The 17,193-nt window shown below is 47.7% G+C and overlaps 1 protein-coding gene across 2 annotated transcripts; it reads right to left on the minus strand.

Moving 5' to 3' along the window:
• Nucleotides 1-2,361: 2,361 nt before the first annotated feature.
• LOC308580741 (E3 ubiquitin-protein ligase TRIM7-like) lies at nucleotides 2,362-15,018 on the minus strand. 2 transcript variants are annotated; one of them, XM_081182864.1, is made up of 8 exons: nucleotides 14,746-15,018; nucleotides 12,469-12,879; nucleotides 8,868-9,119; nucleotides 8,665-8,687; nucleotides 6,650-6,765; nucleotides 4,430-4,456; nucleotides 3,719-3,745; nucleotides 2,362-3,379 (listed from the first exon to the last, which is right to left on the minus strand). In XM_081182864.1, the coding sequence occupies exons 2-8, from the start codon at nucleotides 12,865-12,867 to the stop codon at nucleotides 2,643-2,645; spliced, it is 1,581 nt and encodes a 526-aa protein (XP_081038990.1). In that variant the 5' UTR covers nucleotides 12,868-12,879; nucleotides 14,746-15,018; the 3' UTR covers nucleotides 2,362-2,642. The 2 variants fall into 2 exon arrangements, with proteins under 2 accessions (XP_081038990.1, XP_081038991.1); XM_081182865.1 differs by lacking the exon at nucleotides 14,746-15,018 and adding an exon at nucleotides 14,197-14,266.
• Between the last annotated feature and the right edge of the window lie 2,175 nt (nucleotides 15,019-17,193).

Genomic DNA, 17,193 nt, shown 5'->3' on the forward strand with positions numbered 1-17,193 from the left:
AAGGACCTCTGACAGCTAAGTCCAGTTGTGAATGACTCTGGAGTTTAATAATAATAATAATAATAATAATAATAATAATAATAATTTTTATTTATACCCCGCCCTCCCCAGCCAAGGCTGGGCTCAGGGCAGCTAACAAGCAATAATAAAAACAAGTTGAATGAATACAACTTAAAAACAAGATTAAAATACAACATTAAAACATTAAAATACAGCCTCATCACAGGAGGAGAAAGGGGGAAAGAGGGGAATATGGGTTGAGGTGCTCATCTTGCTTTATTGGCCGAGGACTCAAATAGGGTTGCGTGCAAATGCACCTTTGCTACTAGGTTTTGCTAACCGTCAAAAGATGAGGAAAGGTGGAACAGCTGTGTGCCCTTGGTGTTAAAAAGAGGGATCACTGCCAAGGCCACAAAACAAGATTAGCAGCTTCTGTCCGTTGCAATGTTTTGGATAATCCAGTTCTCTGTGCACACAAGTTGAAAGAAAGCAACATAAAGGGGGGCTTTTTAGTGGGATAAGAAGCCTCACGTGGCCAAGATGCAGGGTTTAATAGTGTTGCTCACCACCACCCCAAACTTTGAAAGGTGACATTTCAGGGGTTCCAGGCGTTGCTGCGGGGTTCGTGTTTCCTTTTGGAATTGAGGCACAGCAGAGACTGTGGCATCTCCAGGATATATGGTTTATTGACACCTTCAGTGGTACCTCAGGTTACAGACTCCGCTAACCCAGAAATAGTACCTCGGGTTAAAACTTTGCTTCAGGATGAGAACAGAAATCGTGCTCTGGCGGCATGGCGGCAGCAGGAGGCCCCATGAGCTAAAGTGGTGCTTCAGGTTAAGAACAGTTTCAGGTTAAGAACAGACCTCCAGAAGGAATTATCTGTGGGATTGAGTGTAGGTATGTTTGAACATTTTTAAGGATTGTATGAAATGTATGTTTGTATATTTGCAATATTTGTGTATTAATGCTGAATTATTTTAATAATAAAAACTTTCCCAAAAAAGAAGGAAAAAAACAACTTTGCTTCAGGATGAGAACAGAAATCGTGCAGCTGCCCCATTAGCTGAAGTGGTGCTTCAGGTTAAGAGCAGTTTCAGGTTAAGAACGGACCTCCAGAACGAATTAAGTACTTAACCCAAGGTACCACTGTATATACAACCTGAGCCTATGATGAAGAGGTTCATAGTAATAACACCCCAAAAGGGTTGGTCTTCTCCCATAGCCACAGCCTTGGACTCCGAATTCAGGCTTGGCATTCTCTCCACCATTCCAGCCTGCTAGTTCACATAGCTATCTCCCCTAAACTGGCTTTATTTCTCCTTGAGTAGAGCCCCCCCTATTCATCTGCCAGAGCCCCTTCCTCTGCCCTCCTTACACCTAACCAGGATAGCCTGGCTTGATTTGAACACTTCCTGAAGCTGGGAATTAGGAGTATGGCACCCAGTTTTACACCCACCAAAAACTACCATAGCATAGCCTGACCTGCCAAACTTAGCTATGTCCCTGTGGCATTTGACCTCCTAGGTGTGTGACATCATACTGGGTCATAAGGAAAGGGTTAACTAATTGTAAAATGAATAACCAATAGGAACCCAAGGGAAGGAATTAGAGTTGTTAAGAAGTCAGTCTGAAGTCTGGAGTTAGAGAAGGGAGAAGGAGGAAGTCGGTGGGTTGGGCAAGTTTGATGTGAGAGTGAGAGAATCTGTTAAGAGGAGTCAGTTAAACAGTTGGGATAATCAGTCAGACAGTATTAGGAAGGTATAGGCCAGTAAAGAAACTAAGGTTAAGAAACTGACAAGAAAAATTATCTGAAACCACAAACTTCTTAATGCTTATAAAATAAACTTGTTTATTTGGTTTAATGTTAACAACTGTCTGGACTCAGGGTGTACCCGAAAGTAACGGTTTGGTGGCAGCGGGAAAGGGGTCACAGGGATCAATAGACAGTCAAACGTCTGGGGACCCTGTGTGATCACCACAGTCACGTTCCCTCATATTAGGAGGAAATAGGTAATCAAGCTTTCTGTTGTGTTCCAGCCTACCTCCACTGAGGCTGTGAAGAGGGTTGAGCTGGCTGCTCCACAACATGGCTCTCACCAGCCACTCCTGTACCAGTAACCTAGGAAGTCTCACCACTTTATAACTTGTTTTACTGCCCGTGCAACTTTCCTGCCTGGTGTTGGAAAAGCACATGAACTGGACCTTTGAAGAGTTTGTAAGTAAACTAATCTTTAACTTGCCAAACGTCTGGCCTTTTCTTAGGCTGGAGGAAGAGGGAAATTTTAGGCAGGGTTTCTGTGCCTATAAATCACACAAAAGTGGGGTTGGGGTGGGGACTCAACACAGCAACCTACTGAATCATTCTGTGGAACACAAAGAGCCTGTTCCTCTTTTTATTTTATCTCAATAAATGGTCATTTCAAAGGTACAGCCACACAAGGAAGACTCTAAAACCAGCCTACATCATTTGCAGGTGGAATATTCCAAGATCTGTGATGAGGAACTGGAAATCCTGCCATTTAGACTATGGCCCTCTCCTTGGCTTAACTAAGGTTAAGAAACCGACAAGAAAAATTATCTGAAACCATAAACTTGTTAATGGAACAGGGAAACCTGCGGTCCTCTCTGATGTTGCAGGATCAGAATTCCCACCATCCCTGATCAATGTGGAACGCTTCCGCGGCTGGTGGATGTTGGAGTCTAACTTTATCCAAGAACCACCGGTTCCCCTTCGCTGTTCTGACGTTATCATTTCCGTTCACGGCAGCGGGGCTCCGAGGCCAGCACTTCAAAGCTGTCCCGCAGCTCCTCACTTGGAAAAAGGGCCGGAGCTTCTCCTCAGAGAACGACCCCGTGTGGTAGGTGAAAATCAAACCGCCGGTGTCGGCGTCAGAAAACTGCACCTGACCCCTTTCGTAATCCAGGGACACGCGGATCTTCTGGGGATGTTTTGCCAAGGCCAAAGGGGTTGGTGCGGGGAAGGTGAACGCAAAGAATTGGCAAGGCCTAGATGGGCTACGGGAAAGCCTCCCCACCGCCCACACCCCTTCGTTCGTATGGGTGCAGATAATGCCTTTCCTCCTCATGGTGTCTCGGGCGACCCCCACAGCCCACATTGCCCTCCCCCAGGTTTCCACCTCTACCACCCACCAATGTTTCCCTGCCGTGAACCCCTCCTGGCCCAGCACACAGAGCTCCCCGTTAAATCTCTCTGGGTTGTCAGGGAGGTCCCCCGTTGCCCCTCTGTTGTTGCTCTTCTTCTTCTTCTTCTTCTTCCCCCCCTTCCCCTTCTTCTCCACCTCCCACCAGACACTCTTCAAATCCTCAGAGACGGTAAGGCAAGGGTGTGCGGTATTTGCATCGAGGGTGACATCCACTGCAGGACAAAAGAGGGGAGAGGATGCCGGGTGGCGGTGTCAGGAGCGAGACGGAAGCAAATCACACTATCTGCTCAGGCTTGGCAGGGCATCCAGCCTAATGAACAGAGCAGCTCATCCCCACTAGGGTCTTACTCCATGGATCTGTTGCCACGACGAAAAGCCCCACCTCCCCACAGCCTTCCATGTTCTCTCCTCTCCAGCGTTTCCCCCCAAGCAATCTGAGACTAAGCCTTCGTGAAGCCTGCTGCTTCTCTACCCATTTCAGCCCTCTTCTGGTCCTAAGAACCATCCAGTCTCTCCCACCCCCACATTATCCAAATTATTCCCCGAGTTACCTTTGTTCAGGTCATGCATCAGAGGAGCTGTGGCAGGGAGGAGAGAGTGACAAGTTTGGAGACAGATTAGCACTAAAACCAAAACAAACCATCTCAAAGAACTGTAGAGTTGGAAGGGACCCTCCCTCAAGGAATGTTGACTAAAGCATCCATGACAGGTGCCCATCCAACCTCTGCTTAAATAACTCTAAGGAAGGAAAGCCCACCACCTTCTGAGATATGAAATGGATTACTTTATTTTCCCTTGTGATCTCCATGTTCCAAGATAATTTCCTTCACTAAGGGAGCCTCACCTAGTGCCATCATTACAGGCACCAGGCAAAAACATTCCTCTTTACCCAGGCTTTTGACCATTAAATACTCTATGGTTTGTTAAAGCTCAGGGGGGACAGGGACCTGTTAATATTATTATTATGCTTTTCTGCTTTGTATTATTATTATGCTTTGTATCAGGTTTTGTAAAATGTTTTTAATGTAGTACAACACCCTAGGATCTTTTGATAAAGGTGGACTATCCTAACGTGTGTTGGTGCAATAAAAACATCTCACATTAAAGTGCAACTAAATTTAGCATTTTAATTGATTTTCTGTTGGAATTCATTGCTGTGGGAAGTCCCCCTCCCCTCATGGACCACACAAATGGTTTCCTAGATGCAGCTGAGTGGCTCTTCCAAACACCCATCTTCCATCAAAAATGTCTGGGAGAATTACCTGCGTCTTGAACTTGCTCCAGAGATGCTGATGCAGAAGAAAAGACAGAAAAATAAATAAATCAGATAATATATACAGGAAGGTGTTTTGCAAACAAAGAATCTCAGCAGTTTCACCTTCAGGTTCACACTCCCTTAAACGGGATTGTCATTAAATTCAGTGGGGTTTACTTCTGAGTAGACACGTATAGGACTGTGCTATTACATCAGCACTTTTTCGTGTTTACTTATAAAAATATTTGTAGATTGCTATACCATACGGTAAAGGCCGAAGCAGTTTCCAACCACACACCACACACACGCAATGAAGACCAGGTTAGTACTTAAAACCAGAGATCAAATATTTCAGAAGCACCTTTTCTTAATTGCCTGTGTTAAGCTTGGAAGCACAGGAAAACAGGAAAGTTTTCATTGTGTCCAAAGGTTAAAAACAGCAGCCACCTCCAGGCCTCTATCTCAGCAGGACACATCCTCTACTAGTCATCTGCCCAGATACTGAGGTCCAGCTCCGAGGGCCTTCTGGCGGTTCCCTTGCTGCGAGAAGCCAAGTTACAGGGAACCAGGCAGAGGGCCTTCTCAGTAGCAGCACCCACCCTGTGGAACGCCCTCCCACTGGATGTCAAAGAGAAAAACAACTATCTGACTTTTAGAAGACATCTGAAGGCAGCCCTGTTTAGGGAATCTTTTAATGTTTAACAGGTTATTGTATTTTAGTGTTTTGTTGGAAGCTGCCCAGAGTGGCTGGGGAAACCCAGCCAGATGGGCAGGGTATAAATAGTAAATTATTATTATTCATCTAGTTTTTTTGCCTGGCTGGAACGTGCCATTGAACTCTGACCATGCCTGCCTGCTTGTCTGGGGGATGGTTAGAAAAGGATCCACGAAGGTGTGTGGAAACTAGCCTTCTGTACCAACGACAAAATTAACGTTCGTTGCTCTGCCTCCTTTTGCCTCTGGAAAGATGGCCATAAGGGACCGTGGCCCCTAGGCTGCCCCACCCAATTCAAAATTAAGATTATGCTGCTTGCAATAATGTTTTGCTGCTTAAATCCAAAGGCCAGGTTAATGGCAAGGAGATGAAAGGGAAGCCAAGTCACAAGGACTTTGAAGCAGCAAAAGACGACACTTTCCATGCAAATCGGGTGCATTTTCACTTAAGCTTCCCAAAACAAATGTTGCTTTGATCTCTTGTTGACTAGGAGAAACACTGTGTTCTGATATAGTAAAAGGTAAAGGAACCCTTGACCATTAGGTCCAGTTGTGAACAACTCTGGGGTTGCGCGCTCCTCTCGCTCTGTAGGCCGAGGGAGCCGGCGTTTGTCCGTAGACAGCTTCCAGGTCATGTGCCAGCATGACTAAGCCGCTTCTGGCGAACCAGAGCAGCGCACGGAAACACCGTTTACCTTCCTGCCGGAGCGGTACCTATTTATCTACTTGCACTTTGAGGTGCTTTCGAACTGCTAGGTTGGCAGGAGCAGGGACTGAGCAATGGGAGCTCACCCCGTCGCGGGGATTCAAACCGCCAACCTCCTGATTGGCAAGTCCTAGGCTCTCTGGTTTAACCAACAGCGCCACCCGCGTCCCGGTGTTCCGATATGCAGAAAAAGGTGGGCCTGGCTCTGAAAGTTTCTCTTCTTCAACAAGAAATGGACAGCTTTCGGAATGGAATGGGGAGGCGGAGGTTTAAAGGTAAGGTCACTTATACACCAGTTTTTCCTCCTCAAATTGGCTTCATGATATTATAAGCAGAACCTTGCTTCTCTGCTGATGCAGAACGAAAGGGAGAAAAGATTTTTGAGATGTCTCCTCAGACATTCTGCGGAATCTCATAGGGTAGGACAGGTTAAGGAGTGAGTGAATTTTCTGTAAGTTGGTACAAAATGCTTTTCTTTCCAGGATGCCGTTGCAGAATGCTCATGGCTGTCTTATCTCTGTTCCTGTGTGGTCAGGTACATAGTTCTGGCCTTTACCATAAGCTCCAATTACAGCATTCTGTGGTACTGTGTGGCGCAGAACTGTGGAGGAGGATTGTTGGAAGACAGAAATGGAAAGACATGTGAAGAAGAAATAGAAGACTAAACTTGCAGGGCTTTGAACTTGCACTTTAAGCAAGGACTATGAAAGCTGAAAGCCCTCTCTGGGCTCAGAGAGAGGCCTTCTTGAAGCAACTGTGTTTTGTGTTTACCAAGTAAAGGAAACCCTGCTATGCTTTTGGCGGTACCTTTATACTTCTCCGTAGCCTTTTCCAGCACAGAACTTTTCTCCACAGCGATTTTGAGCGTCTGGTCCCACCAGTGAGAAAGGTCCGATTCATGCTCAGATGCTTTCTTCTCACACCTGGAAGGGAACGCGGTCAAGTTTAAATAACAGCAGCAGACTACAGCTTTCGAAACATTAAACGAGAGGGCTGAGCTCTTACTCAAGATGTACTTATCGGGAAGGTGCCCTAAACTACTGTTTCGCGGCCTGAGATCTTTTGAGCCAACTGCTTCTAATCCGGTCAAATTCATCCTGAACTGGGACAGCCTCCTATATTTCCTCCTCTAGCACCTGTCCACCCTGGAGGAGAACCATCTAGATTGGTTATAAAAATTGCCTAGGAAGCTTGCAGGGAAGGGAGAAGCAAAGGCCGAGCGCCGAGAACGAAATACGTGTGTCAAAGGATGAAGCAAACATCAACAGAGGTGCAGTTAAGATCCTTGGGTGCAAGCAGGCCACACAAAGCACTTTGAAGCCCCAATATCCAGCTGATGGCACACACGTGGTTTCACACTGTGCAGGTGAAAATGAGTCCCAAGACTATCAATCTCAGGTGACAAGGGGGTGACCAGGACCACCCCCCTGCCAGAATGGGGTCACGGGGGGCGGAGAGAGGTAAAGACCTGGCCCACTGGCCTAGACCCAGTCTCCCACACTTGCCTTAGGCAGGAGGACAATCTGGTGTTTGCCACAGAAGGCAATTGGCTGATCATTGGTGCATTTGCGGGGCTTCAAAGTGCTGAGTCACCGGACATTGCAGGCGCCCCTTTTTTGGCGACCTGAGTCTTTACTCCGCAGGCGGCAACAGGTATAAGAGCAGGTGGGCCTGGCCTGGCCAAAATGGAAGCACCAGCGCAGAAGAAAGTAGGGGCCAATTGCCCAGCGGCAGGGCAGGCACTTCACATGAACATGTCTGCATGTTCTTTCCATGGCAGCTTCAATAAAAAGGATCCCAAGTACAGTCGTACCTTGGATCTGAAACGCCTCGGCTCCTGAAGAAATCGGCTCCCGAACAATCGAAATCTAGAAGTGAGTGTTCCGGGTTTTTGAACGATTTTGTTCCTGAAGCCAATCAGAAGCCACGCTTTGGTTTCCGAATGTTTTGGAAGTCAAACAGACTTCCAGAACGGATTCTATTCGATTTCCAAGGTACGACTGTATAGCAGAGGACTAAGTCTAAAGGTGAAGGGACGCAGGTGGCTCTGTGGGTTAAACCACAGAGCCTAGGACTTGCTGATCAGAAGGTCGACGGTTCGAATCCCCGTGACAGGGTGAGCTCCCGTTGCTTGGTCCCTGCTCCTGCCAACCTAGCAGTCCGAAAGCAGGTCAAAGTGCAAGTAGATAAATAGGTGCTGCTCTGGCGGGAAGGTAAACGGCGTTTCCGTGCGCTGCTCTGGTTCGCCAGAAGCGGCTTAGTGATGCTGGCCACATGACCTGGAAACTGTACGCCGGCTCCCCCAGCCAGTAAAGCGAGATGAGCGCCGCAACCCCAGAGTTGGCCACAACTGGACCTAATGGTCAGGCGTCCCTTTACCTTTAAGTCTAAAGGTAAAAAGGCCACTACTCCTTCCTAGGTATCTGAAGGGCATCTGATTGTGAGGCTGTAGAGAAGTCACCCTTTTCAGAGAACATAAAACTCCAGAACTTTCATCTACTGCCGTTGGAAGGAAATGGTTTCTAATGACTGACTGTACTCCAGAGTGCCTTTACGTGGGCCTGTTTTACAGAAATCTGTTCCCTGCCCCCCAAACGAAACCAAGGTTGTTTCACAGGGGGTGAAAAAGGAGGAGTGTGAGCAAGGCTAGATAGAAAGGGGATTGGGGGGGAGAAAGACCAAATTAAGAGAGCAAAGAAATGAATCTCACACAACGCGGAAGGAAACATTATCGTTTGCTTTCCAGAAACACACCAAAGGGAGCAAATTTCTTCCGCATGAAAGCAGAAAGGGTGTGTGGGAGGGAAAAAAGAGCCACATACCTCGTTAAGGCTCTTCTGATGTCCTGAAAAATAAAAAGATAAACGGGTGTCAATTACACAGGCAGGGAAAAACACTGGGCTGTTTTTCGTTCAAATGAGAATTCCCCACCCACACCGACCTGTGCTAAAACAAATGGATGGACCCAGGTTCATTTTCTTTTTTGTTCAAGAGACCTGGAAGTCACCTTTGCATTAAGCCTCACCTGGAGGGATTCCCTCGGGGGCTGGAAGACGTGGTATGATGGCTGCACATTTCTCGCCTCCGTCGCCACGATCAGGTTTCTGAGTCGGGAAAGCTCCCCAGAGAGTTCGGCAAAGTTTCCTTCACCCCTCCTCCAAATCTTTTTCTCCAGATCTCCTAGCTCACCTAGCCAGAGACGCTGTTTCGCCCAGAGAAATACCTGCATTCTCTGGAAGGCGGATCTGATTTTCTGCTTCTCCGCTTCTAACTGTGCCTGGGGGGGGGGGGGAGATTTAAAAGGAAGTGCAGAGGTGGAAAATGAGAGTTAGCCGAGGGTTACTTTGAGACCAGTGACTTTAACTATGCATCTCATCAGCAGCTGAAGGGTCATCCACACTCCCTTTGGGGCCCTGTATTCTGAAAAGTCTGATATGGATTATGTTAGACACTTAATGGGAAACCTGGTTGATTTCTGGCCCCAGACTCGAAAGCAATACATATTTTACTAGTGTACTAGTGGCGCTGTGGGTTAAACCACAGAGCCTAGGACTTGCCGATCAGAAGGTTGTTGGTTCGAATCCCCGCAGTGGAGTGAGCTCCCGTTGCTCAGTCCCTGCTCCTGCCAACCTAGCAGTTCAAAAGCACGTCAAGTGCAAGTAGATTAATAGGTACCGCTCCGGCGGGAAGGTAAACGGCATTTCCGTGCGCTGCTCTGGTTCACCAGAAGCGGCTTAGTCATGCTGGCCACATGACCCGGAAGCTGTCTGCAGACAAACACCGGCTCCCTCAGCCAATAAAGCGAGATGAGCGCCGCAACCCCAGAGTCGGCCACGACTGGACCTAATGGTCAGGGGTCCCTTTACCTTTGCTAAATACGTATCTGAATTTCCCCCCTTCTTTATGATCAATGCTGCTCATAGTTGTTCTTGAGCTACCCTGCTTGGGCAAGAGAGTCAGGAGTTTCCCATTTTATTTTTCCAATTCCTTTGCCTCTGTTGAGCTCAAGACTTCAGTTTTACTTAAAAACATATTTTTTCTTGCCATTTACCTGGACCCTACATCTTGGACTTTATCTCTTGGATTGATTTGATTTTGGGGTTGGTTTTCCCCAGCCTTAACTTTAATCTGGACTGCCTTACAGCTGGGAAACTTGATACACGCTGCATATTATTAGTTGGCCTTGTGAAAGAGTTCAGGTGGGGTTGAGCACCCGTTGCCAGTTCTTTTGAAGGCATCTCGGAAAGAAGAGGCGGCAAGACTTAAATAGCAGCTGAATTTTAATCCTGAACGCTGCAATCTTTGCATGCAACGGCTGTGTCACATTGTTTTAACACAACACAACACATTTTTAACTTTTCCTGCCATCACGGCCTATTCCACTTTACAGTGGATGCTCGGGTTGCGAACGTGATCCGTGCAGGAGGCACGTTCGCAACCTGCAGCAGCGCCTCTGCACGTGTTGCAATTCGGTGCTTCTGCACAAAGCGTGATTTAGCGCTTCTGCGTGTGCGCAACCGCCAAAACCAGGAAATAACCCGTTCCGGTACTTCCGGGTTTCAGCGCGTCTGTAACAACAACAAAAAAACCCCCCAAACCCCGCAACCTGAAGCGTCCGTAACCCGAGGTACGACTGTACTTTTCATTCAATCACCAAATTATGCCACCTGCGCAGGTCGTGTTTTCTTAGACTTCCTTGCCTAAAACTTAAGCTAGTGCATTTTCTAGTTCTCTGAAATTTCTTACATATCATGTTTGCATTGACATATAAAATCCTACAGTTTAGGACCTGACTATTTGCTGGACTGTCTGCTCCCCCTAGTGTCTGAAACCAAGTGGAGTTTCTGTCCTACCAGTGCCAGCATTTGCAAAGGATAAAATACGTGAGTGGGTTCTATGCAGAACCTCCCCAAATCTGGAATGACCTCACAGATCCAGCTGATGCCAACCCTGATGGGTTTTAGCGATTGACTTGAGCATCTGGTTAAGGCTGGCCTAGGCAAACTCGGCCCTCCAGATGTTTTGGGACTACAACTCCCATCATCCCTAGCCAACAGGACCAGTGGTCAGGGACAATGGGGTCTGTATTCCCAAAACATCTGGAGGGCTGAGTTTGCCTATGCCTGGGTTAAGGTGACTACAGAAGTCTTACAGCTCTCGCTGTGCTGTAAATCTGACCTACTGTGGTTTTATTCTGTGAAGCAATCGCCTGGTCCCTTCTGGCCAAGCGGTATTGCTCCCTTGAACTTAAAGAAGAAACAGATATTCAATTGTGGAGGGGGCGGGCGGATGCACACAACAGCAGGATATTTCTGTGGAAATAGAGCATTGCTTTGGAATTGGAAGAGTGGTGCCATCTTTGTGGAGTTTGCAGCCAAATCACAAATGCATGTTTTGCTAGGTGTGCAAAGGGCTAGTACACAGAGGGTTCTAAAACTTCCTAGAGAGGACATTATGTGCGCTCATTCCCCGGTCTCTTCTGGGTCGGAACTCTGTAACAAATGAAAATATTTTATACTTCCTCCTGCCTCTTAGGAAACTCTATTTACCATGCTTCCAAAATGATGCAAACACACAGAGCTTATTTTGAAGCCAACTTTTGTATGCTGTACCTGATAATTTTTCTTACTTGTATTTGCTGCCTGCTTTGAAATGCAAGTAAACATTTTTTGTTTATCTTACTAAAAAAGTGTGGCTCATTCTCTGTGAGGGGGATGAAGAGGGGGAGAAGAAGAAGAGGAGTTTGGATTGATTTCCCGCTTTATCACTACCCAAAGGAGTCTCAAAGAGGGAGGTCAGCAGACCACAAATCAAAAGTATTAAAAAGGAGATCTGGATTTTGTTGAGATTACATCAGCCTCCTTCCTTGAAGCTGGAAATAAGAACAGTGAAAGGGAGAGGATGGGCCACAGCGTATACCAGCATGACGACTTCTGAGACTTTCAGATAGAGAAGAGATACGGATTATTAATGAGCTGGTTGAATGTAAAACTGAGGATTAAATTTGGCGAAATGTGAGGGGTGGGTGACGCTGGGAGATTGGCGGTGTGAGAGGCAGGGAATGTTGTGCCATAGGTATCAGAGGGAAGTGTTTCAAAATTGATTAATGATTATTATAGATAGATAAAAGAGGATTTTACTCAATTATTATTTTGAGGACAGGTTATACCAAGGTATAAAAGCCATAGCAAAATAGGTAATTGAGCAGGTGATGTGTAGGGCAATGTGATGAATGTATTTTGAAATGATAGTTGGAAAGGTTATTGTATTGGGAGCAGCAAAGAAGGGAGAAAAATAGACGGGACATGGCGGGGAGTCAGTTTTAATTTTTTTAAAAAATCTGGAGACAATTTGTTATAAATTATGGAAAGTCAATAAAAATAACCGGCAAAAAGGTGTTTTACTATGCTAAAAAAATCACCACAGCGCGTTTACTTTTTGTATTTCTCCCACACATGTGGGATAAGAGGTTTGTGTTTTAATCTACAAATGTAATCCTTAATCCATCTCCTGCGTAATCTTTGCATGACCTTTTACTCCAGGGGAAACTCATAGGGCTGCACAGAACCCTCCAAAAAATGAGCCAGAGCCATTTCCTATGCCTGCCTGCCATATCGATTTCTTACCTTGTATTTTACGGAGATCTTGCTTATAGAAGACGCGGTGTGGCCCTGGTCAGCATGCAACCGGTCCCAAACCACACCCCCTGCTGCCTGATCATCCCCTGGTGCCGGCTGCCTCTGAGGATCTTCCCACTTTCTCTTCAATCCTTTCCTTTCCTGGAAGTTCCTGACGATCTCGACCATATTTGCCAGCTGACGGTTTGGCCTGAAGTTCCTTTGCTTGATCCTCTCTCGACACTGAGGGCAGCAGGAGTCTACGTTGGGGTCCTCCCAAAGTTGGTCAAAGCAGGCTCGACAGAAGTTGTGCCCGCAAGCGATTGTAACTGGGTCTATGAAGTACTCCAGGCAGATGGAACATGTCGCCTCCTCGCAGAGCCCCTCAATAGCACCCTCAGCTTCCATGGCTACTTCCTCCTTGAAATAAAAAAAAATTAAGGTGTGAGATACACACACACACACAATGTTCATAAATGTACCGAGCAAACACGTGCATAAATATATAAACCACATGTCTGAAGCAGCACAGGAAAACAGCCTGGAAACCATTTTGACTCCCAAACTGACCAAATGATTTCTCTGCAAAGTCAAGGAAAATGGAAAAGCCTCCCCATTGTCTTTTCCTTCACAAATCCTGTCTTAAGGGTATGTCTGTGTATGACTAGGGTGAGCCTGTGGCCTGGCTCAGGAACTAAGTATTTATTATTACAAAAGACTGGCCAGGTTCCCCAGGGTATCCAATCAAGCAAGCATTAACTGGCAACCTGCCAGACAGGAGGTAAACAACAGATTTCTGGTAAACAACCCACTCAGATTTCTGTTGTAGACCACCCCTTTCTGTGACATAGGTATGATGTTTCTGGGGGTGGTCTTGGACTCCAGAGCGGGCAATTTAAAATGCCTATATAAGGGCAGGCACACCTTGGTTCTGGGTCCTCCTCCTCCTCCTGGGTGTGAAGGGGGCACCCTGTTGCAACAGCTTTAATAAAGATCAGGCTTACTAGCTGCTTTGCTTCTCAATATTCTCTGGTTGGCCTCTGTTTTTCCCTCCAACCGATGGAGAACCTACAAAGGACTCTGTAAGGGCTCTTGTGTCCCCTATAAGGGAATAAGGGCAGATTTTTGTTTATTACACCCTGAAGCATAAGGACAAAATTATAAGTTTCATTTGAGATCTCAGATGCAGATTGCGCGTTTCCTTCTCTAAAACAGCCAGGGGAGTTGTGTTAGCTGGATGGAGCTAGGCTAGAGGATCCCCTTAATCAATCAATGGTTTGTTTGTTTTTAAGAATAGGATTAGTAACTGCCTATGAGGCCTGTTTCAGTACAACACCTGGCAAAACACAGGATTTATTTGTTAGCTCATTCCAGTCCAAAATTATTTAGGAATGGCAAGGAAACCTGTTGCTAGTTAAACCAGGATCCTCCAAAATAATGTGGGCAACACATCTAGCCCCCAAACATACAGGTGACACCACTGCCACATTCTGTGAGACGCCTGGAGATTTCCCTGATCCTAACCCACAGGTTCCTCTTAGCCAGGGGTCAGCAAACTTTTTCAGCAGAGGGTCGGTCCACTGTCCCTCAGACCATGTGGTGGGCCGGACTATATTTTTTGGGGAAAATATGAACAAATTCTTATGCCCCAAAAATAAGCCAGAGATGCATTTTAAACAAAAGCACACATTCTACTCATGTAAAAACACGCTGATTCCCGGGCCTTAGTTTGCCTACCCATGCTCTTAGCCTTTGCCTGCCTCTGAATCAAAGAGCGAAAAAGCCGTTTCTCAAATTAGGACATGCGCAGAGCAGGATCTACTAGTTGATTTGAAGTAGATGGGCAAATATTTCAAGATCCAAACAGTTTAATGACGACCCACCCCAAATTAAACTAATGAACGGGGCGGGGGGGGGGCGGGGGAAGCTGCCAGAATCAGGAACAGATCTTTAGGTGGAAGGACCCTGTGATCTATTCAGCTCTGGAACCCCAGAACTGCTTTCTACATGCTGCAATGGTATTTCTTTATGCTCTTTAGTTTTTTTAATATTAGAAGTACTGTATATAAAAAAACAAAGTCAATCCTGCAAATCTTCTGACGTGGGTGGGGGGAGAGGAGAAAAAACTCAAGGCCAAGGAACAAACCCACACCCCCCTTTTCATTTTAGACCACTTTTTCTTCCAGTATTTTAAAGTTGCAAACCGCCCAGATAGGAATGAAGGATATAAATGAAATAAATATTGATAAAAAATCTCTTCCGTGAGCACGCAACGCCGGCTCTCACCTGTCCTGCGCGCTGCAGCTGGAGTCTCGTGGGAGCGCACGAAGGATCCGGGATCCGCTCGGAAAGTTCGGACGTTCCCTCCGCCTGCGATTGGCCAGGGCAGCCGAGCTCTCCCGACGTTCCAAGCGACCCCTCGCCCAATCGGGTGAGAGAGTGGGAGGCGCGGCGCGCTGGGTGGTCCAGGGCGAAAGCACGTGGGCGGCAGCAGCAGTAGCAGCGGAGCTTTCAGCGTCTCCCCCCCGGCCCTCGTAACCCAGGGGGCTGGCTGGTGTGGGGCAGAAATGGAAGCCCCCGCTTTACGAGCTGCAACGATTCCGCGCACTGTATTTCGCTTAAGCATATAACCCGATTCCCAAAGGGCGGAGGCGCTTTGCACATGCTCAAGGGCGCTAGTGTTTTCCCCTAGGGATCCACATAGGGGCTCAAGGCTAATACCGAGTGCAGATTTGGAGAGAGTCGGGGGAGGCTTACTGGCACATGGAACCTCAGTAAAATAGCAGGGTTTGGGGGGGGGGTTGCAGCAAGCACGTTTTTAACTGAGCCGCTCCCCTGGCTGCAAGGCGGATCCGCCTGGCTGTGTTTTTTTGCCCCCTATTTTCCTGCTAACTCGAGACGTCATGTGGGGGGTGGGGAAATTAAAATGATTTAGGAGCTTTGCACCCAACCTCCTTGCCTAATTTACTGCTTCTCCATCCCATAATGAGTCAGGGAGAAAATAAAAATAAAAATCTACTTATTTAAAATTTACATTTATTTAAATAAAATTTAATAAATAAAAATAAAGGGGGGGGTGCCTTTGATAATAAGTAATTTTTCAGCATCTCGCACGCTGCCTTCTTTGCATAGGACAAAAGAGCGCACGAAGAATGGTGATTTTTAAAAGCTACACTTTCCCCGCCCCGCTTTTTTATACATACGAGCAAATCCAAACTTTTGCGCTCGATGTCAGTTCGGATGGCGAGCAAACTGCCGCGCTAGAAATTCAAGGCTGCCTGCCTCTTCCCATTGGTCGGAAAGGGCTCAGCCTGGAGAGTTCGAACTCCGTCGCCCAATCAGGGACGGCGGGGCAGAGCAAATGTTAACTCTTCTGCGTGCGGTACTTTCCGTGATGTTTGGGGGTTTTTTTGGAGGGGAGGGGCGCCCAGCAAGCCCCCAGGCTATCATTTATTTCCTTAAATCCCACCTTCCTTCTGTCATTGAACTGTAGAGCTGGAAGGGTCCACTAGGGTCAACTAGTCCAACCCCCTGCAGGATTTTTTTTTTTGCTCAGGTTGGACTCGAACCCACAACCCTAAGATTGAGTGTCATACACTACTGACTGCACTATATCATGTACATTCCTTTTCTGCCAGGCCTTTAGCTGAGTAACATTTTATGTTCTTTTCGGAGTCGGAAGGGACCCCCCAGGATCATCCAGTCAACCCCCCCCTGCAATGCAAGAATATGCAGCCGTCTCATACAGGGATCGAACCTGCAACTTTGGTGTTATCAGCACCATGCTCAAACCAACTGAGCATGTGTTTGTGGGGGGGGGGGTGTTGCAGGTGTTACCGGAAAAATCCAAGGGCTCCCTTGGACAAAAACAAAGACACCAACCAGGATAACTTGGAGCAAAACAGCAGCCTGTAGGCTTGGCCTTTATTGAACTGTTGCAACAGGGTGTTCCCCTCACTTGCAGGAGAGAGGAAAGACCCAGAAAGATGGTGTGCAAGACCTTATAAAAACTTTTGAAATTCCCATCCTCTAGGTCAGTGTTTCCCAACCGGTGTTCCGCGGCACACTACTGTGCCGTGAGACATTGGCTGGTGTGCCGTGGGAGGGAGGCGGGCGAGTCGGGCGGTGAGAGGTGGCGGCGGCGAGGATCCGCGTCGAGCCGGGGGCGGCTCCGCGGTGGTGGTGCCGAGCGGCGGGGCAGCGCGTGCAAAAGGGAGGAGCGCGAGACAGCGGAGGAGGAGGAGGCCGGCATGTCCGGGCAGCAGCAGCAACAACAGCAGCAGCAACTCCCGGCGACGGCTCCTCAAGCCCCGCCGCCGCCCCCTCCTCCGCCCGCTATCGCCGCCACCACCACAACAGCCGCCGCCGCCTCAGTTGCCGCCGTCCCTCAGTCCCTTGCTCTGCTGCCTCCTCCCACCCCCAAAGCTTGGAGGTTCCCCGGCAAGGGGGAGGGAAAAAACTTTCACTTTCGTGCGTCCCTCCCGGCGTGACGCTGCGCGCTGACGTCACGGGGCGGGGCTTTAATGGTGGTGTGCCGCGAGATTTTTTTTCAGTAAACTGGTGTGCCGTTGCCCAAAAAAGTTTGGGAAACACTGCTCTAGGTCAAGCCCACCCCCAGAAACATCATGCATACATTACAGAAAGGAGGGGTTGAGGGAGGAGTTGTGGTGGTAACCTGAGTGTCCTGTCACCTGGCTGGTTCCCCCTTTCCCCCTCCCCATGAGTCACTTCCAG

This window comes from Podarcis bocagei, assembly GCF_964188305.1.
Source record: "Podarcis bocagei genome assembly, chromosome: 2".
Lineage (NCBI taxonomy): Eukaryota > Metazoa > Chordata > Lepidosauria > Squamata > Lacertidae > Podarcis > Podarcis bocagei.